Raw genomic sequence first — 27614 nt, forward strand, 5'->3', positions numbered from 1 at the left:
TGTTTTCTTTTTTTTTTTCTGTCAATATATCTTATATATTAAAACAGAAGTCACAACCTTAATTCATGTGTGATTTTTTTAAAAATGGACCTAATGGACCTATTCATAGAAATTCATACTATATTTTAATTCAGACTAATAATAAATATAATTTTAAAAATATTTTAATCATAGTATCTTTTGATATCTTTTCATTTTAAATATAAATATATTTATTTTAAAATTCTAACAAATCTGTTTAAGAAGATTTTTGCAAGATCTTCATTTTTGAAATTATATTTAAATATTTTCACTAATTTTGAAATTAGTTTAAAATATTATTATACATTAATATATTCAGTTATATAAAATGAAAAATAAAAAAATCTATAATATTTTAGTTATTATATAATCATAATCAATCATATTAAATTAAAATTATTATATTGAGATAAATATAATAAAATTATATTAAATTTATATATTTATATATTTTATTTTCGTAATTATAAAATATTTATGTTCAAAAATAAAATCTAATATGTTGGTAAGATGGGTTAACATTATCAAACTATATAATACATGTATAAAAATTAACATGTATTTTTTTAAAGTTAATAATATAAAATCTTTGTAACTACTTTAATCATAATATATTTTCATTTTAAGTATAATATATATGTATATATTATATTTTAAAAATTTTAATAAATCTGTGTAATATTTAAACAATAACTTAATGTATTTTAAGTTATCGTTTAGAAACGAAAATAAATAAATTATATCCTATTTTATCTACTTTTATAGTCATGATCCTGTTAAAATATAATTATTATACTAAAATAAATATGATAAAATTATATTTAATTGATAAATTTATAAATTTTATTTTCATAAATATAAAACTATTTATTTAAAATATAATATGATGATAGAACGACTTAAAATTAACAAACTATATAATACATATCTAAAAATTAACATATCTTACACTTTTATATATACAATAATAAATTACCTAAAATGAATAAGCATAAAAATATTGGTAAAAAGAAATCCAGTTTTAAAATACGGGTCAGAATTTAGCATAAATTAAATACAAAATATTTTTTAAATATATTTTCTCATGAATATATTAATTTGCTTAATAACTAAATGCAAATACAATAAGATAAATATATAATAAGAAGCGGCAAATACATAAGGTTTAAACAATTAATTACTTATAACATGTAAATTATAAAATTATTGTATTTGAAATAGTTATATAAATATTTAAGTACATGATTAACTTTAAAAATATATACCACTTATGTTTTAAAACAATAATTTATGTATAGAAAAGTGAAAACAAACACCCGTGCGGTTGCACGGGTCAAAATCTAGTTTTTAATATTAAAAGATACGGACCAAGCCCAAAAAAATTACAAAACAAGCCCAAAAGAAAAACCAGACTCAAACTCGATAACCAATTGGGCCCATAATCCTCCGGCCCAACTTGATAAACCCTAATCTCATAACAGGATAGAGAGCAGCCGCCTCACATGTCCAACTTTTTCGATGCGAGGACACGTGTTGCCATCCTCGACGACGAGGGGACACGTGTCACAAAGACGTCTCATCTCCACCACATCTCATCCTCGCCGGAGATCCAGCCTTCGGATCTCTCGACCAAAACGGAGCTCCGCAGCTCCGCCAAACTTCACCGCAAACATCTTTGGGCCTCTAATACCGGAAAGAATCAATCGCCATGGCGAGATCTCATTGTTTTCTTTATTAGTTTGGAATTTTGATTCACTTTTAGAAACTTTTTTAATGTTGGAATGTGGTTTTGCCAAACTGATATTGCAAGTTCACATTTTTCTTTAATTCTCTGTATACAGATTAAATCATTTATGCCATGTTTGTATAATCCTATCGTAGTATATGGCCGTAAACTTTTGGAGAGCTCGTTGTTGCCAAGACTAGTCTTTGAATTTTTTTTATTACTAACACAAGATTCTAGATATGACATTGTGTTATGCCTCCACTCGTTATCTGACTTTCATAAACTCTTTCTCAATTTATGAGTAGTTTCGTCCGCGAGAAAATAAAAAGAATCTTGAGAGGTGTATGACTTATATAGAGTACCTCAGTGCTCTTTTATCACATTATTGGCAGTTTTTATCTTCTTTCTACATCAGTCGGATCGGATCTTAATGCTGGAATAGTGTCTTTTTTTTTGTTGTAAGATAAATCAAAAGATCACTTGTTTGACATCTTAGGCAAGATACCTCACAGTCACAGCACATCTCCTCTCAAATCATAACTTTGGCAAGATCACTTTCTTCTGGTCCCTTTGACATTTCATGTGACAAAATATCATATCTAATGAGAAAGAATGAACGTCGTTACAAACATATCTATAAGCCAAATACGGTTCTCAGAATTAGAGGGAAACCCATAACCATAATTAAGGACTATATTTCCTTCATTACCACAACCATCCTCACTTTTCGAGACTTACCCAACAATGGTTTCGAGTTCAAAGTTTCAAGTAAACCAAAGTTTTCTAACATTTGGTCAAACTTCAGTTATATATTGTAGTTCTTTTATTTCCTTAGAATTTTTTTTTTCACTGATCAATAAATTTTACATTTTAGAGAAAGTTAATTGGTATTAGTTTAGCAATAATAATAATAAGTAAAGTAATATTGGTCAATAAAACTAATTCGTTACATATAAAAACATACATCAATAATATATTTATAATTTTCAGAGCATGCCCTATCCAATGCGGCTCATCAAACTCTTAACGGGTAAAGAAAGAACTCCCCACACCACCCCCACAATGAGTTTCACATAACTATAACTGGCTATGAACATAACGAGTCTGTTAAGTTTGGTTCACTGTCTATATTGGACCTTTTTCGTTTCAACAACTTATTCTGCTCCCGTTACTGTATTTACTTCAAGGACTAAAGTTTTATACTTCTATTTAAGCACCGTTAGATCGTCTATTAACTAATTTATACGGCACATTTGATTTAAGACATTAATGAATTACACGTTGTGAGATTCCTACTGTATTTTCAATTTTCAACATTTAAGCTGGATCTTGCGGATTCAAAGGTTGGAGGTTCTCTTATCAAAGATTGAAGCCAAGCAGCCCAAGATAGCTTGAATGAAATAAACCCATGGAGGCAAGATAGCTTCATCCATCGTTTAGTTACTGGGCCATAAGAGAAATCCTAAACTAAATAAATTCTCCTCAGTTGGTACTTGGTATTAAAACAATATTATTTTCCTTCGAAAGGACGTTATATAATGATGTTATTATTTAAGGTCGTTTATTGAAAAAGAACCAAGTAGTATTTCAAATACATTAAAGTAATACACTACAAAGATTTTCGATAAGACTTTTCAGTCGTGGAATGTCTTTATTCTATAATTAAAAAGTAGAATATCCAAATTTTGTAAGTATATATTATCCAAATGACAACTTGTTTTACGCTTTAATAATTCCAGGTAAAATCACACATATTATATTATAATAAAAATACAGTAAGAGCCAGGCCATCATGACTTGGGCCGGCCCAACTTCTCTGAGTCGGCAACACTCTCACTCCTTTATAACTAATCCTCAACTAACTTTTCTCTCTCACCAGATGACTTTCCACTTATTTACCAAAAAACCAACCATTGAGCCTGACACTCGCCGTCCGCCGCCGCACACCCCCTCGTCGGGGGCAGTGCGACGCCTCCACGTGCCACCGTCTACTTCTCTCTCCAAGCAACACTCATGGTCGCCTGATCTCATCCGCGAGGAAGCTTGGTCAAAGCGCCGAGACACCTCCCGCAACCGCCGCCGCGGAAAGAGCTTGACGGACGACGATCTCGACGAACTCAAAGCCAGTATCGAACTCGGGTTCGGGTTCGGATCCCCTGAAGTCACCGATCCGAGACTGTCCAACACGCTTCCCGCTTTGGAACTCTACTACGCCGTTCAAAAGAGCTACAACGACGCCGTTTCCAACAAGTCGTCGTCTTCGCTCTCCGACGGCGATACCAGCCCCTCCACGTTATACAGAACCAGTATGTACAAACCTATATACACAACAGAGAAGAGAATTTGTCGTTTAGTTGTACTAATAAGATTATTTGAATAGGCGATGATCCGCAAACGGTGAAGACGAAGCTGAAGCAGTGGGCGAGAGTGGTGGCGTGCACCGTTAACCAATCACCACCGAGATGAAAACTAACGGCGTTAATAATTAACGGCTGTTTGAAACGGCCAAACAGACGTGGAGCCCATGCATCATTTGTAATATTACACATACTGTAGTGAATTTACCAATTTATTTTGGACCCAACCTGTCTGTATATTACATTATTGCGCATTATACAATGACTTGATTGATTGCTTTATGTTCTGTTAGTATGTCTTATATGATTTTATATAGACACCCATTATACAATTTGCGAAAGTATATTCTTTGATTCTGTTGTGTTGACTTTTTGCAGTATAACTTTTTCTGAATAGCAAATGCATTATGCATGCTCGAATCCTACTAATAAATGAAATGAAAATTAGTCAAAAGGCGTGAAGTGATGCAATTTACGAGTTTGAAAATTATAGAAAAGTGTGTGTATGGAAACGATCTTATGTGCTGAGCAAATGGTATCATAGCAAAAGACTGTTTTAAGTGAACTGTTTTCCTTCGAACATTTTTCAAAATTTTCAAATCAGTATATTATATTTGAGCTTTGGTATCAATTCAAAATCACCTCAGCAGGAGCATTGGTAAACAAGGTGACTTGGATCATCTATTTCTCACATAAGACATCTGATACAACATACAAATTCTTTAGTACCATATTTACTTTATAAGTTCTGAGCATGCATAATGCGTTTGCTATTCAGAAAAAGTTATACTACAAAAAGTTAATGCATTTGCTATTCAGAAAAAGTTCTAAATAAATGTTTTTCAAATAACTAATCATGGAATCGTGCTTACAACTTGTACAAGTCGACTTCAGATTGAACAGTATTAAAATTTATACATGTGAACATCAAGTTTTGGTTCTGTGTAAAAAATCTCTTCGGATTAAAAGTTTCTCAAGTGTTAATGACTCTGAGTTGCTGAGTCTCCTTTAAAACCTAGTGTACCTTCCACTGAGACATTCGAACCTGTGTATGATTCACTTCAGAGTTAACATAGTCTGATCTGATATTGTGATATTGCAGGCTTAACAAATTTGAGTTGGCATTTCGGCTTTATAAAACTTGTAATGAATGTAAAGTCACATTTTAAGTCAAAATCACTCGGTAAATAGTCTTCAACTAGGTTAATTAAGATCTACGTCTTGCGCGAGATGAATATTATATATAAAAAATATTTTATTTATTAAATATTTTTACATATTATGAAATAATTAATATATATTAAATAATTAAAAGTCAGTAACTACTAAATATATAATTAAATTGGTGCGAACATATAAATCAATTTTATTAATCCAAAAAATATTTTTTTTATATATGTTATAGGATATGTAATTAAATTTAAATGATACTAACATAAATAGTATATTTTAGTATATTTTAAAGATTATTGTCTATTAAATGATGATTTCTACTCATATAGTTTTTTGATCATTTGTATGTTTTATAGAAAAAAAATTTAAATTACCAATAACAAAATTTTCATTGTGGGATTAATAGTTTTAGTAACTTCTAATTTAAAAAAAAAATAAGTTGTCAATGTTCGTTCAAAACTTTTATCCAAAAAATTGTTCAAAGTAAATTTTGAAACTAAAATATTTATGTATTTTATATGGTTTGTAGTTTAATTTAAAACGATATATATATATATATATTAATCCTATTAATTACATTAGACTTTTTACTTATATAATTTTTGTAATCATTTGTATTTTGACATGACAAAAATTTTAAGCCATGGATCACAAAATTTGAATGTGAGACTTTTAACAATTTTAGTAATTTATAGTCATTTTAAAAAATTCAAAATATAACATATACAGAAAAAAACTAAATCATTATTATATGGTTATTGTGGTTGTTTAATTTATTTAATAGTTTAAAATTAAACAAAAATGAGAAAATGTACACTAATTTTTTATCAAATCTTTATTATTCAAAATCATTAATTGTCATATATACTTTAACCACTTTAGACAATTCCGTAGATTTTATTTAAGGAAATAATAAAATACATTAATGATGAATTTATTGTTAGTTTAATAAAAAATTTATTATATAATTATGGACCAACATATTTTTCTAATGATTCTCAAAATCATCTTAGTAATGACACGTAGCTACAAAAGAAATTGTAATGCTTCTCAAATAATATATAGGGGATTTAATACATTCAGTCAAACAAGCAAAAGACATTATAAAAAATAAAAAGAGTTCACTGATTTGTAAAAATAATACAAGACAATGTTGACAAGAGATATATTATGGGGAAACATTGGAACTATGAATAAGGTATTTCACCCAAAACATAAATTCAAAACTAATGATACCAAAGTTCCATATAGTGAAACCCCAAACGAGAGCAAATAAGACAAATCTATTTTTATCCAATGAGAAAATACAAAAAGAAGGATATCTCCTTATGAAGCCAAAGCTGCTTATGTTATTTGACTTGTGTTCATATAATCTTAAACGGACACATGGATAATGATAATGACCACCAATCATATTGAAGGCGAAGCTGTTGTGGTGGAAGAGGCAGAGGCAGATGCGTTGTTGCTGTTACTACTACTCTGCTTAGCCACATAAATCTGCTTCACCTTTGTGTTGTTGTTATGGTAGCCTCTCTCTCTAGTTACGGCCTGGTTTCTCCCATGGAAGCCCGATCTCCTGTTATGCTGGTGTTGATGTTGATTGTGGTGGCTGGACCCACCAACATGCTGAGACTGCGTGTTCTTCTCCTGGGAGGACTGTTGTTGTTGTTGTTGTTGTGGTTGTGGTGGCGGCTTGAAGGCAGGATTAGCTGGATTTTGAGTGTTGGGATCGGACAAGGTGGTGATGGGTTTTGGTTGTGAAGCAGAACCGTAAGAGTTTGAGGAGTCCACTGCATCTGCCACCGTGGGTGTTTGGATGTTTGGATATCTGTTGGCGGGAGGAGGAAGCATGTTGTTGTTGTTAAACTGAGATGGTGAGCCATCTACTGCTTCCTGCTGATTCTGGATTTGCATTGTTGGGGGACCCGGAAACGGCATATAAGGCCACCGTGCTCGAACAGGCATCTCCTGAGAAGAAGAAGACTGACCCACACCAATATAAATAAATATGAATCCATGGATTCTACCAGATGACTAAGAGAGAGAGAGAGAGATTGGATCAAATACCTGGAAAGGGGATGGTTCAAACATGGCAAGAGGAGAAGGCATAGCAAGGTGTTGAAGAGAAGCAGGGACAACGTTACACTGCATGGGAGACACATTTGGATTGTTCACATCACCATCTCCTCCAGCCTGAGAAGAAGACACCATAGGGTTGTGCTTCCAATCTGGTTGCTTCCCAGATGGGATGTAAGTTGTGCCCATGAAACTCAACCCTCCAAACTGTCCAACAGGTGCAAAGTGGTTATAAACAAACATGTGAGGAGGCCCCTGAACTCCAGGAGGCATAGCACCAGGTGGTGTTAGGAAAGGACCAGTGAAACCAGCAGGAGCATAGAAGGAATCTACTCCTGAATGACCCTGCTGCTGCTGCCACGTCGTAGGTGGACCGGAAGGACCTTTCTGAGACTGTGGTTGGTTTGCTCCTGAGTCATGGTGCGGGCCAAAGGCATAGATAGGTCCTCTCAACATGGGGTTCATATCATAGAAAGGGAAATGAGGAGGGGCTTGAGGAAAGTGAGTGATCATTTGGTTTGAGTTGTGTGGACTTGGCACTGGTGGCCACAGAGAGATTGGGGTCTCCACTGAAAGATCTGCTGGAAGAGAAACAGTGAGAGACTCTTCAGCTTTTGATAGACTAGGCTGCGCCACAACAGTGCCTGCCAATGCGTAAGAGATTATGTCAGACAACAAATAAACCATTTGGGAAAATGCACAAAGACAACATAAAGTAAATATTACCACTTGTTCCTCCATAAATTTTGGTTTCAGTAGGTAATACAGAAGCAGTGTTCCCACTGGTTTCATCACTAGTTATGGCTGCAACGGCAATGGCTGACGCAGCAGCTTCTGCTTCACAAATCTCCATGCCAGAGGATGATGGGGTTCTATCCTTTTCAAAGTATAAAGAAGTATTGTTCTCACCACAAGGAGGAATAACAGAAGAAGATGTAACTGCCCCTGATAACAGAAGCAAAAGAGAAGCATATCATTATTTACATGTAAAGAAGAGCCATTCAAAAGGTGACAACCAGGGGTGTCTCTAAACCATCAGCTCACCAAATTGGATTTTGCCTTCTGCAAGCAATGAGTTTACTGGGCTTGGAAAAGTATTGTTCTTCGACGGCGCGACAGAGGAGGTTGATTTAGGATTTGGCTCGCTAATTCGGTTGACACCATTCTCAACAGAAACACATGAAAGAAGAGATGCAGGTTTCATGGCTTCATCAAGCTGACTCTGGGTTAGGGCCATTACCTACATACCAAAACAAAACACAAAATTTATTTGCATATATGCATGGAAATGGAACAGTCATTTGAGAAACAAAACTACATTATTAACAGGTACTGATCCTTATAATTTCTCTGAGTCTATAGCTAAAATAAATAAAATTAGCAGAAGTTTATGATTATGGTGAAAATATGAAAATTCATCCATTTCCTTTTCAAGGGAGTAGTAGAGAAAGATCTGTTTTATGCTTCCGTGAATTAACTTAGTTAAAAATTATGCTAACTAAGGTACTTTGCGGAAGCATAAAACAGATATTCTCTGTTAAGCTAATGCGTTGCTCAAAAAAAAAAGTTAAGCTTATGCAAGATAACATTCTGACTTAGCTGCGTACATGCTAAATCAAAAAAACCTTTTAAGAGAGTGAAGCAGCTCACACAACTAAATACAGGACTAGCCTCGATTCACAAATCAGATTAATCAATACCAATTACTATATTATTTAAAAACATGGTCATCAAAACCATCAAAAACCCAGATACCGTTTTCTCAATCAACAATTCAGCACCCATCGAACAAAGTATGTAACTCACCGGCTGATCGGTGAGTTGGTTGCTCCAAGTCCCCACAGACGTTTGAACACTTTCCAGAACATTATTTTTGTTGCTGAATACAAAACTTGACGCTGGATTCTGATCAGGGATATCTCTGTGAACACAAACGCATTTGATCAGTGATATCTCTGTGAACACAAAACACGATCATACATTTGATCATACATTTGATCAAATAGAGGAAAGTACCTGCTGCTCCCAGTTTTTTCATCACCATGAGAATCTGTTTTAGGAGAAGGTGTGCCAATTGGGGCTAACAGCTGTCTGTTGGAGACAGGATTAATCTGCTTAGTGTTTACAACCCTGCCACCTGGTGGACTTCTGTTGGACCTGGCTGCAGCAGTACTGTTCTGCACAGTTGACCGAGGTTTCCTGGATGCCTGCAATAAAATAATTTCGATTTTATTGAGAATTACCTCAGACTAGAATAACAGCTTACAAGTAGAGTTTTGGATTGCAACCGAACCTTTGAGGCCTGGGACTTTTCCTTGATTTCTTTCTTTCTCTGTTCACGACGATCATTAAGCATTTGTCTTTTTGATCTCACCTCAATAAAATCATCATCATTATCATCACTAGGACCCTCAACTTTCTGAACAGAATTCGAACCAGACACTGAGCTGTCTGAGGAATATTTCTGGGACTTGGACACGACATACTTTCTACTCCCACTTCTGTTGGAATTTTGAGACTTTCCATTGCCATTTCGATTCTCCTCAGAAGGCCAGTTCGATTCCCGAACCCTAAACTCAACCCTTTGACGTTGATATCTTCTATAACCACCAGTATCCCCCCGAGAAGCCTCACCAGGACCGCCAGAATTTCTACTAACTACTTGGCCTCCTCCTGATTGTCTATCAGCAAAATTTGATCTTCCATGACTCATCTTTCTCGAGGCTGGTTCGGACTTACCAGAGAACTCTCCTTGCTTATGAGGTGGCGGCACAGCAACCTCACCGCTCGCTGGAGAGATATTGGCATTCTTTAGTTTGTCACCATCAGAAACATCCACTGGTCTCCTAAGAACACTGATCTGAGGGTTTGAGGCAGGCGCTGCTGCATTTCTACCTTGACCAAGCTGGCCAGTGGCCATGGATCCAGGATTTTGAGGTGGATGTGGTGGTGGTGGAAGTACCCCTTGGGTTATTAGGGATGTATATCCTACCTGACCAAACTGAATGAATGGTGACTGAGGCTGTTGGATATGAGTAAGCGAGGAGCCGTACTGAGGATCAAGAGGAAGAGGCATTTGGATGGAACCAATCTGTATGGCAGGGTAAGGAGAAGGTATCAGTGATGGACCAGAAAACAATCCGAACTGAAACTGAACACGCTCCTCCATCTGCGCTGAAGCAGAAGGTACATTTGACTGGTGCAGACCAATGCTGTAAGGCGGTGCCACAAGATGAGTAGAAACTGTTGGGTAACTCGCTGAGTTGGTTTCAGTACCCTGAAAGCTCGTAGACGCATTATCAGAAACTTCCGCAGGTTTGGCGGTTTGTTCATCACAGCTAGAAGGTCTTTCACCGTCTAAGAAACTGTCTTTCTGTTGACATTTTTCTAAGTCATCGCTGGGTATCTCAACCTCCACTCCTTCGTTGAAGCCCAAGACTAGGTTAGAGTCTTTCTCCTGGAGATGCAACTCTTCCAGCTCTTGGGTGAGATCAATGTTCTCATCAACACCGTGTACTTTATCCTCCTCCTGGTACCCATCTTCGTCTTCGTCGTACTCTTCTTGCTCCTGCAACCGTTCGTTGTTGTCAAGAGCCCACTCTTCGTTATCCCAACAAGACACAGGACACGCAGCATTCATCAAACTATCCTTCCCAGCATCTAGTAAACCACCACCACCGTCTCCCTTTCTAGAAGATACCAACACAGACGAGTTCCCCGATTCGTCCAAATCATCATGAGAGATATGAACGAGGGAGTCAGGCGTGCTGGTGATGGAAAGCGAAGACTGAGAGTCGCATCTTCCAGTCAGCTTGCTATCAAAGCGATGATCATCCATACCAGTCCCCGACATGACATGATGATGGTCTTGAAGATCCCCAATATAGCTGGCGAGAACGGAACTCGAGGGGCCAGGATGATGCTCAGCCTCGCTTCTGAAGGGAAGCTTCTGCCTAGACTCCTGCGGAGGAGGAGGGAGCACACGTGGCTGCCTGACTGAATACTTTGGTCTTCCAAAAGGGTAGTAATCATCCTCCTCATGATTCGGATACAGCTTCTCAGGATACGCAGGGTATGCACCACCGCGGCGTCCACGGCTCTGGCTTTGTCCCCACCCGGGGTTATTACCATACTGCTGCTCTGGCTCTGGTTGTTCCATCCCGTAGTTTCTACCGTAGGATCTTCCGTCACCAGGAGTTCTCCAGCTCTGATCAACTGAATGCTCTGGGAATCCAGGTTTGAAGTAGGAATTGGCATTACCGATGTATCCAGCTGTCCCAAAGAACTCCTTGGGGAAACCTTCACCTACATCTCTCTGCGGAACATTCTCAATAAACCTCGAGTTGCCACCACTCTCTACATCTTCCTTTCTCCAAAAGGGCTTGTGCCTATCCTGGAACCCAAAGGAGCCGTCTCTAGAAGCTGATGAAGTAGTGATCCTATCCACCATCCTTTCACTATCTTCCCAATCAACATCTGAAGACTCTTTCTCTTTAACAACGTCCTCTGAAGAGTTGTTGTTGCTGCATCCTTTGGCGGCTTCTGCTTGTCTCCTCGAGATCTTCTCTTCCAACTCGAGAAGCTTCTGCTTAGCAGCCTGCTTCCTCCTCTCTTCCTCCAAGATCAGCTTATGCTTCTCCTCTTCTTTCGACTTCCTCAACTCTTCCGCCCTCCTCGCGGCCTCTAGCCTCTCCTGCTCGTTTCTAACGGCTGCTTCTCTGGCTTCCTCTTCTAACCTGCTCTGCTGCTCGTCTTGCTCCCGAGCCAGCCGCAGCCTCTCCTCTTCTTCAGTTCTAACTAGCTCGATCACCCTCTCCTGCTCCTCGATGATCCTCCTGCGCTCCTCCTCCTGCATCTTCTGAACTCGCTCAAGCTCAGCCTCGAATGATTCTCGGACAGGGTCGTGGAACTCTGTCTGCTTTAAAGCCTCTTTCTTCTTCTTAGCAACACCAAGGACCGGGAACGGATCATGGACATCAAATCCAGAGTCGCCGAAATGATCTTCCACATGAGGTTTGTCTTTCTTGAATAAAGGACGTTTGTCCCTATTCTGATGATCAATTCCATTATTATTACTCCATGGCTGCCTTCCTCCTCCATGAGCCTCTCTAGCTCCGGAGCTATTCCAAACATTATCTCTTTGTCCTGACAAGACGTAGTTACCTTTCTTAAGACCTTCTCTGCCTCTACTATTCGGCCTTGCTCCATAAATACCTCTACTGTTATTATTATTATTATTATTATTTGCAACTTCGTTTTGGAGAGGCGAGGAGACTCTCCAAGCATTGGCCTCCCTTACTACTACTGGTTCACTCTTCGAATAGCCGTAATCTCTATCTCTAAAGCCATGGCTAGTGTCACGCTCATCATCAGCCCAATCAGACCGTGGGGACATACGAACAATAGGCAATGGCCCTGGAAGAAGGTAATCCTTTTTCTTCACCCCATCTGAGAAACTAGGTCTCTCACTCAACTCTTCATTACCCAAGAACCGGTTCTGAGGTCTCACATCTATCACAACTCTGTTCTCTTTGTGAAACTCTTCTCGCTTCTGTTTCTGATTCTGATTCTGATTCTGATTCAGACCATCTTTATGTTTTTGTGTCTCAGACACTGAAGAAGCTGAAGGTAGAGAGGCCTTGAGAGATGGAAAATCTTCACCCCTCAAGGTCGAAACTTTCTCTACAGACCGTATCAACGGTTCTTCGACACGTTCACCAGCAGGCTTGCTCCACCCCATCCCGGAGGAAGCTGGTCTAGCTCCACTCCCGGAGACACCTCCTCCGGAGAGAAAGCCGGAACCGGATGAATCGACGCGCTCATGCTCCTTACGGAGTGAAGGAAGGTTCAAGGGAGGTGGAACAGAGAGCTTCTGCCCAGCATTTTGCGAGCTTCTCGGCCGAGAAAGAACCACCATACTTCCGCCGCCGCCTCTGCCATAAGAAGGCTTGTATCCACCGTGATTGGTGGCCATATCCCGCTTCCGCCGATCACTGAACATCGCTCATAAAATCTGATTCTATCGCCTCAGATCTACAACAGCAAACACAAATCGAAGAATCAAGAGAGAAACAGACAAGAATCAAGTTTATTTATCAGATTCGATTTCGAGAGAGAGGATTGAAGGAGGGAAGAACAAACCAGATCGATCATGCGATTCGATTTAATCGCGCGGCTTCGTTGCGAATAGATCAGAATTTGAGGCGAAGTTGTGATTCGCAGGCGACAGGGGTAGGTTTTTTTGGGAGGTGAAAAGAAGAGACCCCCTCACGTTTATGTTTTTTGTTGACACACTGCTTGTTGTTTTTTCTACTTCCCAACCGGAACACGTTCTCTCTCTCTTTTAACTCTTTGTCCGAACGAATCTTAGCTCTAAGTCAAAAGCAGCCACGTATCTGCTAAAATACTAGTGTGTTACAAGAGGGGAAAGCATACCATCTTACTTACACTCCAGAGCAAAATAAGAATCAAATCATCATATTTTTGTTTCATAGTCAAAATTAAATGTTCAGAATTTTGATTCTATTTTTACAGCTAATTATATAATGTATTTATTTTAAAGTTTTAAGTTTTGTTAGTTGATTAATTTATTTGTAGAAGTCAGTGTCATTTGTGTTGATCTTAGTTAAAAGTGTATCTAATTAAAACTGAAAAGTTATTTATATTTTGTTTCAACTTGCTTATAAGTGTTATATTAGTTTTGCAGTGTTTATATGTTAAAATATAATATTTTATGATATATTCCCTTTTATTATATAATGTAAATATTATTGTTTTGTAAATTGTGTATATTGTTTCCAAGTGTTGATTTGTTTGTAGCTGCTTAACTAATCAGCATTATATTTTTGAAACTCCAATTATTAGTTAGAAGGTTGATAAATTAATGGGTTTCAGAAATTGAATCGGTTTACTCCATTCAGTTCGGGTAAAAATCCCTTGACTAAATATTAATATATTCCAAAAAAAAACTCAATGAAAGTGAAAATATTATTTGATCAAAGTTTCTCCTCCCGTCACCAATTTTGTAGAGATCTTGAAACAATATAGTTGCATCTCTGCTGAGTTGCATTTGATCGATTTTTAAGTGTTACGATTGCTATAAGATCTTCATTATCTTCTATTGATTTTAAAGTGGAGAAAGTTGTATGTATATATGTTCATGCCATTGTTATTTGTTTTGTTTTTTCTTTAATAAGTTCATGACATTGCTAGAGATCTGTTATCAAGTTGAGAACGAGGAGGTGGTTTGTTTTTGTCATCTTGGGTTATCTTTAAGATATACATTAAGAGTTAAGACTGGTGATTTGGTATATGTATCTTCATATTTGTAAACTTGATCCAGTGTTCTTTCTCACTTATGGGAAACATATTTTGAAGAGCATTAAAGAGACTGGTGTAAGTTTACAACAAAAAAAATTAAAGAGACTGGTGTAGCGATGTTTCAACTGGATTATGTGGACTGTGGACATCAAAGGCAGGTTAGTAACTAGAACATTTCCTTTATCTGATTTAACATTATACTAGATGATAACCCGCGCATATGCGCGGAGTGAGTTTTTATAATAATGTTTGTTTATTAAATGATTTTAACATTTTGCAATACTACAATCTTTATCGATTACAAAATAACGAATACAAATGTTGGTCTCTTAAATATTTCATCATTGTTGAAAAGTTAACGTTTTACATCTCATTTTAATTATTTTTAAAATTTCATATGCACAAAAAAAAAATTAAGTTTTGCGTCTGACACAAATCACCAAAACCAAATATGCAACATCAATTGTATAATGACGAAAGTGGATTATGTTTTCTGTTCTCGATTTGTTTGCTATTGACTCTCCATAAGTGAGTTTATTTTCTACCTCTATAAAATTGTGTTTTCATTTTCGTCTTTGTTTCATTGATGTGAGTTAAGGTTCTTTTTTCAACTTCTTTTATGAATTCAGTGTCAATTTAAAAAAAAATGGACATCTGTAAAAATTAGTTTCACTCCAGATACATATCTAAGAATCAAAATTTTGAAAAAATCACCGACAAACTATATTAGTAAATTAGTGTTCATATCTAATATATCAAGCTGTTATAGAATATATAAATACAAACTTGAAATATAAATGCCTGTCTAGTATATATTCACAAGTTCGGGCTAAAAATCATCTAATTTTAGAACAACAAAACAAATTACTTATTTCACCAGTTTGGTTCATATTTGAATCCAAACAGGTAATATTCAAACTCGAATGGATATTCGAAGATAACCAAACGTAAGTATACTTAACCCTATATTTCTAGTTTACTTCTCTCATTTTATTCAAAATATTTATATTAATGATGCTTATTGCTCAAAATTAGATAATATACATATAATTATGGACAAAATTATTTGGTACTCACTTAAATATATATATATATATATCAAACTCTTATTTCTTACTTTAACAAAAGTTGCATCTAAAATTTCAAAACAACAACTAAATTAGTGTCTTTCTATTTTTAAAGTTTTATCTCCAAACCTATTAATAGTTTAATTTTTAAAAAATTAGAAAACCAGTTAAAATATATTTTAAATACAAAAAAACTTAGACAATGAATCTTTTATTTATTTTTTCTTCAAAATTTAAATATCCGAACCCCGCTCAAAATATCCAAACCCGAACATAAAATACCCGAACTCGGCTCGAAGTGTAGAAATATCCGAACGGATTTTATACCTACGATATATGATCATCATTTGTATCTTACTTTAACAAAAAAAAGTTAAACCATTGATCACAAAATTTTCAATTTGGGACATTTACCATTTTTAGTAATTTATAGTCGTTTTTAAAAATTCAAAATATAACATATTAAAAAATCTGATTTTTTTATTATATGCTTAATGAGATTGTTTAATTTCTTTTAATAGTATAAAATTAAACAAAAAAAGATAGAAGTTAGAAAAATTGTTATCAAATATGTATTATTCATCATCATTAATTGTCATATATATGTTAAGGAAATAAAAAATATTCTTTTGTACACTACTAATTAATTTGATAGTCAGTTTAAGGAAAAACATAGTATATGTTTATATGAACCAACTTATTTTTCTAACAATTCTAAGAATTATTTTCGTGATGACACGTGGCTACAAAAATATGTTGTAATGCTCCCGGATTAATATATAGGGGATTTTGCTATCGTGATTTCATTAATATCACAAAGAGATTATAATCTCCTTGCAGAAACTTGAAAGCAAATTATTACATAAACATAAATATGCACTATATATTCAAGATGATAAAGTAAAGAGTAAATATAACGATGCTTTCACTAAAACCTTATTCCACAGATTGTTTAATCCACTATTTTATTTCTACGTGATCAATATTGTGTGGAAGTTGTGTGTGACTATCTTTTCTATATTGACACTCAAATTTGCACATGACATTACAAAATTATAATGTTCTCGTGGATAACTGTAAATAGTAAACAATTTGATATCATATCAACGTTATAAAAAATAGTGGACTTGTGTATCCCCTCCAAATAAAAATTAATAATCTGTCATGTGATTAAAATCAAACATGATAATCTCTGAAATATAAAACAAAACAAAATACATGTGCAAATTTAGTTACAGATTTGTTAAAAACACTTTTCAGAATATAAACACTAATCTTTGAAATCTTTCGTTGGTCTCGTCACCATCTTCCCACGCAGAACCCTTTTGTGAATCCCTTCAAGTGAACCAAAACGGATCTCGACTCAGACCGGATTTTAGGGTTGCCGTTGGTGGCAAGGAACTGAAGAGCGCGCAAGGCGTTTGTTTTGGTGATAACTCGAGGAGTCAAAGTCAAGCTTCCCATCATTCTCAGAACTTGGACGCATCTTATTGCTTCGGGAGAGACGGTGTGGTGTCCTTTGTCGCTTGCCACATGAGCAGCTCGTGTGGCTATGCCGATGAGTGTTTCAAAGTCTTTGCTTCTCACGGTTCTTGTTTTTCTGTTTTGTCTCTTGACATCTTTTGTAAGTTGAGGAGGTAGATCATCGGAGAAATCCATCCGTTTTGAGAGAAAAGGAAACAAGAGATCGATAGAGCTAATGAGGAGAGTGCTGTGTGAGTAAGAGGAGACTTCGGTTCATTATATTGACGAAAAATTCAATATTATTGGGAGAAAAAGGAAATAACGAGAAATAGGTTTATTATTTTCCCTTTTTTCCTCTTTTTTTTTTTGCTAAGAATGTTAATATCATTAACTAATAATGAAAGAGATTACAAGTTGTGAAACCTGAACCAAAGAGCTTCGAGAAGCTAGTTTAGTTTTACAAGCCGCAAAAAAAGTTAAAAAAGCTTGTAGAACATGATAGGACTAATCTAGTAAACTAGATTAATGCTAAAACTAAAGATGTGTTGTTTGCACTTATACATTTGAAGAGTTGTAGTGGCTGAACCACCTTAAGCTGGAACCTGCAAAAGGAAACATTAGGTCTCAAAGAAGACTGATAACCAGAGGACCCCATGGGCGGGAGGCTGCAATCGTATTAGCCGGAAGAGGTGACCAAGCTCTGCATCAGCCCATACAACGCTACCGACTCCGGGAATACCAACAACAGCAAGCCTTGAGAGACTCTTGAGCTTCACGGTGTGGAAGCAGGCGGTAGGGAAACGGCATAAACCGGCCACAGACCAAGTCGGAAGACTCGACGAGACTCAAAGAAAGGCAGCTAACATCTTTGGGCAGCCATAAAACAATTAAATGATTTTAGGACAGTGAGAGGCAGAGCTCTCAAATCAGGCGAGAGCTACGGCGAAGGTGAGAAACTCCAGACGCCACGGCGGCTTAACTACAGAACAGCCCAAGATCCCTTGCCGATCTGCGAAGAGGAGGAGCTCACCGGAACCAAAAGCACCATACGCACTGCTGTGCAAAGAGACAGATCTAGTAACAGAGTAAACCTCCACGATGGCCTCTACACCGTGTACCTGCGGGAAACAGAGAAGAGGAACTCACACAGACCAGAGGATAGCAAAACGACGACAGAGGGTCTGGAGGACGGTAAGGAAGGCTCCTGGCGAGGCAGCGACGCTCTCCGTTTCCGACAAACCGTGAACCCCTAGATCTGACCCAAATCTAAGAAAAGACCCTATGTCGCGAGAGATCTCCTACTGGCTCCACTAATCGCTTCAGCTTGCTAAACCTCGCTTCTCCTCCAGCGGATTGGCAGACGCCCGCCTTGCCGTTGATAAGTCTCCGGCGAGCCGAAGAAGTCCAGAGGAGAAAAGCATATCGGAGTAGATGGAGAGGAGAAGGATTGGAGAGAGAGGCAAAAGAGAGGAAGAAGAAGAAGCTGGGGTGGCGAAGAAGACCAGTACAGCAAGCTTGCCGTCGATCTCCTCCACCAGATTAGAACCCAGATGTTGACGACGCTAGGGTTTCAAGAGATTTGGGGGGAGAGACTCTAGAGAGAAAACCTAACTTTCTCTCTCTCTCTTGTTTCTTCCTTTTTTTTGCGACCGTTGTAATCACATTCAGAATCCCCTTTTTTCCTCTTGAACCAAAACCAAAACCAAAACCAATTTCCTTTTCTTCACGCATATATGCTTCTTGTTTCTTTCCACATAATAAGTAGAGTTATATTCTAGGGTGAACCTGTACCAATAGGAATTAATTTATTTCGTATTCACTATTTTTTTTAAAAAGAAACAAAATATCGTTAATTTATATCATGATTTTAAAAGAAAAAGTAAAAATAAATTAAAAAAGCTCGAGAACAATGATAAATATTGTCGAATTTCCCCATGAATTGAGCTCGAGAACGCTCTTTGCCTCCAGAGATAGTAGCCTGACTTTGGTATCAGCCAATGAGAAAGTCATTTACGTTTATGCTCTCAAGAATATTCTCAGTGATCCCAAGTGGGTCCTCGTGAAGCAGATCCGAGTGACTCATATAATGGGAACAGACTATGAAAGTAGGTATAAGTTTGAGATCTACGGTGGAAACTCATGGAGACGTCCGAAAACGACGCTTACTTGTCTCTCAAGTTTTCCACTGAAAACACCTGTTTACTTGGACGGGTCTCTTCACTGGCTGAGAAACGACGGAAGCATCGTGTCTTTCAATCTCGAAACAGAGCATGCACGACTTATTCCCATCAGTTTTCCTCGGGGATTGAGTTTAAAAACGCTAATCACCTTAGGTAATAATGGACTAACTTTGATATCGGCAACGGAGGAATACATTTATGTTTATTCCCTTGAGAACATTCTCCGTGATCCTAAGTGGGTTTTTGTGAAGAAAATCCAAAACATAATGATGGACAAAAAGAAGCTTAGTTATTGGAACGTAGAGGCTTACGAAGGCAAGTGTTTAGTGTTGAGGGAGGATAGGGCGAAGGAAGAAGAACCACTTCTTTGCGACCATGTGGTTCATGTGTACGACTTGAGTACTAACAAGTGGGTAGTCATGGGTTCGATTCCAGGGTGGTGTAGTGTAAATCACGATTTTTTTCAGTTCACACCGTCGACTTCGTATGTAGTGGGACTTGATGAGATTTTGCCTTGGGATGGCGGACGCATCTCCTCTCTAAGCACTATTATGGCACTGATTGATGGAAGCTCATCAGAAAATGTGGAAAAACAACTTAGGAAACGATCAGACAGGACATAGTTTTTTTTTCTGAGCAAAGTGCTAACAAGAAAAGAAGAGTGGTGTGAACAAATCCGTATCATTTGAGGAACATGTTGCGTCTTAATTTGGCTAATGAATACTATTTTATGCTTTCTACTGTTATGATTGTGTGCTTGTTTAAAAATTGAAAGTATATATCAATCAGTTTGCTTAGAATCACTCAAACAACCAAAACCTTCAACATTACAATAGCCAACGGTTGTTCAAATTTCCCAACATATAAAATGGTTCAAATCGTGTTTTAGTAATGTATGTTTCTTATGCTAGTCTTCACAGTGTATGATGATTCATTTCATCAAATTGAGTTGAAATTATAATGGGGAGGTTACAAATCAAATAGATTACAATGATGCAACCTTTTGCTATCACTGTTCTTTTTTGTTCTTTTTTTTTTCAAATATCTTGTTAGGAAAAGAATGCTACCACTGAAATGAGACCTGTAAAGTTCTCCCAGCAAACTATCAGCACATTGGTTACCAGACTGATTGATGTACGATAACCTAATGGACTTGAACATCTTTTCCCAACATTTAATCGTGTATTTGCAGTGGTGTAACTTCAGATTGTACATTTTATCGTCTAGGACTCTATTGATGACAAAGAGCAACATGCATCGGTACTGGTCTAATTTTGAGTATCTCAAGTGCAAATTATAATTATTTTATCATGCTTCCAGTAATTAGTTGAATGTTAATTTTTGTAAAACATCAAGCCGCTTACAAGTAAACAGATGGCACACTGCACATGCTTGACAGTATCTCAAGAGCCTTGCATTGGGGTTGATCCAATTTATTTAAGACCATGAGATATATATTTGATAAACTTAAATAGAATAATGGGTTTATATAAAAAAATCTATGGAGGGTTCTCCTGAGATAAAAGGGTTGTAATTTTGAATAAACTATATATAGAACACACAACCATCCTTAAATTCTTGATAGGCACCTTCATCTCCAATTTTTTTTTGTTTCTTCTTGGTTTCTTGAAGCCTAATTTGTTCTGTATATCTTGAAATGCCTTGAAACTAGCAAAGACACATACGTCGATTTATCTCCCTCTGAAGGCTTCTCTTCTCCTTTGTCTAAATCACCGTGGTCCGTACAAGTCGATCGCAACGTCATAGAACCTAAGAACAACTCTCCCAACATTCTCATGGGATATTCTTTAGCTACCTCAGGGGATTTACTCTTTACAGGATCAGACTCCAAGAACATTAGGGTTTGGAAGAACCACATCGAGTTCTCCACGTTAAAGTCTAAAGCGGTTTGGTTAAAGCTATGGTTCTTGCAGCAGACAAGATATTCACCGGACATCGAGACGGGAAGATCCGTGTTTGGAAAATCTTGTCTAAAGACTCGAGCGTTTTCCGTCTGGTATATTATTATCCAATTCAATGGCTTTTTTGGTAGAACCTAAAGGTAGGTCAGTTTCCAGTCCCCAAACCGAATAAATCCGCTAATATACCCAACGTCTCTACTGAAATTATGATGAGAGGCTATTCATCCCGGAACTAGAAACTAAACATTGATCTGCCATGTGGTTGACCCCAAAAGAAATTAATAAAATGTGAATATGTGATGTGGACACGTGGGTCAAATCAGCCATGATAAACTCTGAAATACACAACAAACCCAAATCCATGTACAAATTTATAGTTACAGATTTTTCAGTCAAACAAAAAAAAATAGTTATAGATTTGTTAAATCTTCAATTATTTGCAAGAATGCCAGGCAAGTGAACCAAAACGGATCTCGACTCAGACAGGATTTTAGGGTTACCATTGGTGGAAAGGAACTGAAGAGCGCGCAAGGCCTTTATTTTGATGATAAACCGAGGAGTCAAAGTCAGGCTTCGCATCGTATTGCTTCAGGAGTGACGGTGTGGTACTCTTTTGTGGCTTGCCACATGAGCAGCTCGTGTGGCTATGCGAATGAGTGTCTCAAAGTCTTTGCTTCTTACAGTTCTTGTTTTTCTGTTTTGTCTCTTGACATCTTTTGTAAGTTGAAGGGGAAGATCATCGGATAAAGCCATTGCTTTTGAGAGAAAAGGAAACAAGAGATAGGTAGAGGCTGAGGAACAGAGTGCTGTGTGAGTAAGAGGAGACTTCGGTTCATTATATTGACGAAAATTTTCAATATTACTGGGAGAAAAAAGGTTTACTATATTCCTTTTCTTCACGCATATATGCTTCTTATTTCTTTCTCAAAGATACATGTGTTTCTTTTTTTTTTGTAAAAATGTAAAGATTATTATTACCAATTTTTCAGTTTTTGACAAAAGTACAGTGACAACAAAAAGCGGAGAAAATAAAATAAAAATTTAAACAACGACTCGATCATGACAATACAGTGACAGACACAACAAGCAGAAGCCGCTCTTCGGAGGTCTCAACTAATCCGTACCAACGCTTGCCGCAAAAGGAAGAACCACGGTTAAAACGAGAGTCGAAACCCGGTAATTTTAGCCTCCCTGATGATCCGCTCTTTGTGATGGTTCGACTAAGAACAGCTCGAGATAGACATCATAAGCATCCACCAACACAAAACAGACAGCTACTGAAGAGGCCAGTACGCCCGCATTAACAAGACCAAACATTTATTCGGACGCAACACTTCCAATGCGCCAAGAAACTGCACAAAACAGGGCGATAAGCAGCCGCAGCTCCACACTTTGCACTTCGGGCCACCACACGAGCCGGAAGAACACATCCACAAGAGCTAAGAGCGCCCGCGAGCTTGGCTCAAGTGCTGGGATGACGAGTTCAAGCACATGGAAAACACGAGACGCATCCTAACTGAATGACCCAGCGGTTAAGAGAATCTCGACATGGACAGTCTCTGAGAACCAGAGAAGCTGACCGACTCGAACGGAATCAGAAGTAAACGATGAAGAATAGCCGTTGAAAGGACACCGGAGGAGACTCGAAGAGTTCCTTTACGAGCGCAAAGGGGAACGCCAAGACCAGAGGGGGACAAGCAAGCAGCCCGTGAAGAGGTTCCGAACCCAAGCCATAGACGACTTCTTGTCGGAGACCCAATCGTCGGGGCACGCGCCAAGATGAAGACCACCGGAGATGACACACGACGAATCTGAATAGTCTTACAAACACGCCGATGGAGAAGACCCACACCGCACCTACTGAGCGTTGGACAACCTGAACCGCCCTACGACGAGACACCACGCGTAGGGAAAGCTCACGCGCCGCCGAACATCTCCACAGGGACAACGAGAAGAGACGGGAGACAGGTAGACGAGCAGATCCCGAGCGGAGAAGCCACCCCTCCAGAGCACGCGCTACGAATCATTGGGATTTGTTGTAGATCTAAGAATGAAAATCGACCACCAACAGATCCCAACCCCAAAATCCGACCCTTACCACCAGCCACCGCTACACCTACCTCGCATCTTCACCAGGAAATCAAGACGGCCGTCGGCTTCAGCCTAGGCTCCTCCACCGACGAAGCTCGAGACCCAGGGACATACACATATCGGAGGCAGCCAGAGGAAGTCATAAGAGCAAAAGAGAAAAGGGAGATAAGGGGAGAGGAGCCCTCCGGCAACGTCAAACGGACAGCCGTGCCGGAGGCAAACTGAGGTTACGACTTCTTTGAGAGCAAGGGTTAGAGAGATAAGGTTAGAGAGATCGAGCGGAGAAAATGATATAAAATACAAACAGTTAAGAGAATTCAGGGATACATACTAAGACTATAGGAGAATATACCCGAGGATATCTAATCTAATAACAGAATACTAGACTCTGACTCGCGCACCAGCGCGGTTATAAATTTTTGGTTTTTGGTTATTTATCTACTAAATGATGTATTTATAATATTTGATGTATTATATTCACCAAGTAAATAATTTTTTGGTATCTTAAACCATTTATTTATGACGAATATTCTATATCATATAAAAAATATAACAAACAGACGTAATTAGAGAATTGTAAACGATATATAAAAATAATGGTTATTAATGTAAAATATGAAGAAATATTATATTATGACTTAGTATGACAGAAAAGATTATAAATTAGTTATACATGTTTAAAGAAAATACAATGATTTTTAAACTTCTATGAAAAATTTAACATATAAAAAAGGGCGATGAATTAGTCATGAAATTGTAAATAATTTCATAATTTTATTAATAATAAATTATTTATAGTCTTTGTTTTTCGTCAAGATAATTATTAAATGTCCATAACATTAATATGTTAAAAGACCATATTATGAAAGCCCATGTTGTAACCGTTTTTTTCCGGGAAGTGTAACAAAAAAATTACATTTAACTCTTCAATTTGTTTAAGTTCTTTGTCGGTAAAAGATTTAAAAAATCTTTCTATCTTTTTCAATGTTCAATTTCAAGATTATTATGCGAAAATCATACACAAATATAAGCAATTGGTTGGAATCTCTCCCTGTTCGAAACTAAGCTAGGCGTTAGTCGGGGGTAACTCCGGACCTAGCGAGTTACCGAAAAATCGGGGATAAACGAGATATACGCGGGGAGTAATTTTAATTATTATTTTAAATTTTAAATACATATATCTATATATATATATATATGAAGTTAGGGAAAGATACAAGTAAAAGTAAAGTAGCCCCGTGGTAAATAGGCAGGCGTTAGTGTATTTGCACCTGGGATCGAAGCCCATAAGGCGCTTTTTGGATATTTTTGTGCGTTTTTTAAGTGAATGGCATAATTGTAATAAAGTCATCTTCTTCCTTGCGTTTTATTTAGGTTTTCTGCAAAAATATTTCCGCCGCCTTCAACAAAGATTTGTCAAAAACCACAAATTTTATAAGCTTTTCTTGTTGTTTATGCATCAAACTCATAGATCTACCTTCCAGCATGCGATTTAAACACCTAAAACTTCAAAAAGAATGAACTTTTTGATCAATCCGATTTCTTGGCCGATGATGGTGAAATCGCCACGGTGGATCTCCGACGAGCGTATCGGCGCCGCGTAATCGGGCTCCGCGGACGCGTTTTCGAACAGAGGAATCTCTATATCTTTATATTCTTATTTTAAATTTATTGTTTCCTATTCTGCAAGCAAATCAATTACCGAATTAATAGATCAATTGGTTGTAATCAAATCTATTCTTATAATTAGTATAATTATGGTTACAGTTTCTATATTTAATAAGTATATTAAATATACGACATTGAAGATATTATGTTTTGATTAATAGAAGATATTATATTTTGAGTTTGTATTTATTGATTTGTTTTTTTATAAAGCTTAAAAAATCAATAGGATGATTAGTTGGTTGATACATCCTATAAAAAAAGAAAAACTATAAGTGGTTTGAATATGTACGATGGATCGATGCATGATGTTTATCATCTAATACTTTCCACAAGTACTAAGAAATTAACAAATTCATGTACTAATCGCTTATACTCGAACGCGCACCAAGCGGTAACCGCATGCCGTAGCGTTCACTAAAATTTCCTTTTTGTTATAAATTTTATTTATCAATAAAACAAATATCAAATCTTTCTTTTTAATTACAAGAGATATTTTTACCCAAAAAAAAAGAAATATTGCAAAATCAATTTCCTTGTTGGGATTTGCTTTGGTCCTATATAAATTATAAATGCAAACACGGTTAGCAACTTAAAAAGATCATAACACAACCCTAATTAATTATCCTGTAATGGACGGCTTACCTGGACATCTCCTAAACGAGGTTCTCTTCAAGACAGATCTCAGAGCTCTGGCTATGTTGTGTTGCACAAATACATCACTCCAGTCCCATATACACGAGCCTTCTTTTGTATCTGGATACCGTTCTCAGATCAGATCCAGTTTGCTTTATATCTCCTCTTATGGCTCAACTTATCTATGCTGCCACCACCCTCACGGCGGTTCTAGGTCACTCACAATCATAGATGCATGTCATATTTTGGGATATTGCTCAGGCCTTCTTCTACTTTTCATTAATGATCGTCTATGCGTGGCCAACCCCCTTACCAAGAAGTTTCGGTTCTTGACTTCGTTTGATCCTTGTCCTCGAAGATTTGTTTGTCAAGACAGTAGAAACCAACTAGGGCTCGCGGTTAATCAGATTGATCGAACCACACAGAATTTCAAAGTTGTGTTCATATTCGAGTTGGCAAAAACCGATGTAACTAGGTATGGTTTCGATATTCACGCTAAAGACTCATGGACATGTTCAAAAACGACAATTACTTGCCACACAAGCAATCTTGATGACCGTATGAAGAACTCTGTTTACATGAACGGGTCTCTTCACTGGCTAAGAAACGACGGAAGCATCATAGCTTTCAACCCCGAAACAGAGCAAGCACGGCTGATCCAGACTGACTTCCCCCGGGGATTGACTTCGAGAACGCTCTTTGCACCCGGAGTTCATAGCTTGACTTTGGTATCAGCCAATGAGGAAGTCATTTACTTTTATGCACTCAAGAACATTCTCAGTGATCCCAAGTGGGTCCTCGAGAAGCAGATCCAGAACGGAGTGATTGACAAAAATGTAGTTACTTGGTACGTAGAAGCTTACAACGGAAAGTGTTTAGTGTTACGAACTTGTTATGATGGAGTAATTCATGTGTACGACTTGAGTGCTAGCAAGTGGGCAGTCATGGGTTCGGTTCCAATTTGGTACGATGCAAATCTAAATTTTTTTCTGTTCACACCTTCACCTTATTCTGTGGTAGGACTTGATGATATATTGGCTTGTGGTGATAGACGCATCTCCTCTCTAAGATCGATTATTACACTGGTTGATAGAAGCTCACCAGAAAATCAACTTAAAGAAAATGTCGGTTGAAGAGAAGAAGAAGAAGAGGTGAAATTACATCTGGGAATGTTATTTGAATGAGCAAAATACCAACAACAAAAGAAGAGTGGTGTAGACACATTCGTATTTTGTGAGGAACATGCGTCTTTTGGTGATTTGGTTAATGGAACATGGTACTGTTTTATGTTTTCTTCTCTCTTTTCTTTCACTATATATGTGATTTTGTTTTGTGTAGTTGTTTAAAATTTGAAAGTTTTTATTTCACTAGTTTTTGAATCATTCAACCAACCAAAAACTCCAGCATAATGATAGCCGACGGTTGTTCAATTTTTCAACACATAAAGTGGTCTAAATCGTATTTTCATAATCTGTGTTTCTCTTGCCATGGCAATGTATAATTCTTTTTAACATTAATAAACTGTGATCTGCCATTTGGTTGATCCCACAAATATAATTATAATCTGTCATGTAATTCAAATCAAACATGATAAACTCTGAATAGGCAACAAAAGAAAACATACATGTGCAAAAATAGTTGAAACATTTTTCGGAAATAAACTCTAATCTTTGATATCTTTCGTTCATCGTCTTCCAAGCAGTTCCATCTCTTCAATGATTTGCAGGAATACCCTTCAAGTGAACCATGTTGATAACCAGAGGAGTCAAAGTCAAGCTTCATCATTCTGAGAATTTGGACGCATCGAATTGCTTTGGGAGAGACGGTGTAGTGTCGTTTGTTGCTTGCCACATGTGCAGTTCGTGTGGGTATGCGAATGAGTGTTTCAAATTCTTTGCTTCTAACAGTTCTTGTTT

At 37.1% G+C, this 27614-nt stretch overlaps 5 protein-coding genes across 5 annotated transcripts; 3 read left to right on the forward strand and 2 right to left on the reverse strand.

Moving 5' to 3' along the window:
* Positions 1–3548: 3548 nt before the first annotated feature.
* LOC103840945 lies at positions 3549–4458 on the forward strand. Its single transcript, XM_009117458.3, has 2 exons — positions 3549–4053; positions 4128–4458. Exons 1-2 carry the CDS (start codon positions 3627–3629, stop codon positions 4211–4213), a joined length of 513 nt encoding a protein of 170 aa, XP_009115706.1. The 5' UTR covers positions 3549–3626; the 3' UTR covers positions 4214–4458.
* A 1923-nt stretch (positions 4459–6381) lies between these two features.
* Positions 6382–13726, reverse strand: LOC103840946. The gene is made up of 8 exons (XM_009117460.3): positions 13495–13726; positions 9647–13386; positions 9370–9560; positions 9160–9274; positions 8398–8593; positions 8080–8298; positions 7345–7997; positions 6382–7260 (listed from the first exon to the last, which is right to left on the reverse strand). Exons 2-8 carry the CDS (start codon positions 13352–13354, stop codon positions 6688–6690), a joined length of 5655 nt encoding a protein of 1884 aa, XP_009115708.1. The 5' UTR covers positions 13355–13386; positions 13495–13726; the 3' UTR covers positions 6382–6687.
* Positions 13727–17039: 3313 nt separating this feature from the next.
* LOC103840947 lies at positions 17040–17399 on the reverse strand. The gene has a single exon (XM_009117461.3). The coding sequence runs from the start codon at positions 17397–17399 to the stop codon at positions 17040–17042; it is 360 nt and encodes a 119-aa protein (XP_009115709.2).
* Positions 17400–17552: 153 nt separating this feature from the next.
* Positions 17553–24357, forward strand: LOC103840986 (putative F-box protein At1g57580). Its single transcript, XM_033281174.1, has one exon. The coding sequence runs from the start codon at positions 19114–19116 to the stop codon at positions 20005–20007; it is 894 nt and encodes a 297-aa protein (XP_033137065.1). The 5' UTR covers positions 17553–19113; the 3' UTR covers positions 20008–24357.
* A 1026-nt stretch (positions 24358–25383) lies between these two features.
* Positions 25384–27591, forward strand: LOC103840948 (putative F-box protein At1g57580). Its single transcript, XM_033281161.1, has one exon. The coding sequence runs from the start codon at positions 25695–25697 to the stop codon at positions 26829–26831; it is 1137 nt and encodes a 378-aa protein (XP_033137052.1). The 5' UTR covers positions 25384–25694; the 3' UTR covers positions 26832–27591.
* Positions 27592–27614: the final 23 nt, after the last annotated feature.

The sequence above is a fragment of the Brassica rapa genome, chromosome A09, assembly GCF_000309985.2.
Source record: "Brassica rapa cultivar Chiifu-401-42 chromosome A09, CAAS_Brap_v3.01, whole genome shotgun sequence".
Taxonomy (NCBI): Eukaryota; Viridiplantae; Streptophyta; class Magnoliopsida; order Brassicales; family Brassicaceae; genus Brassica; species Brassica rapa.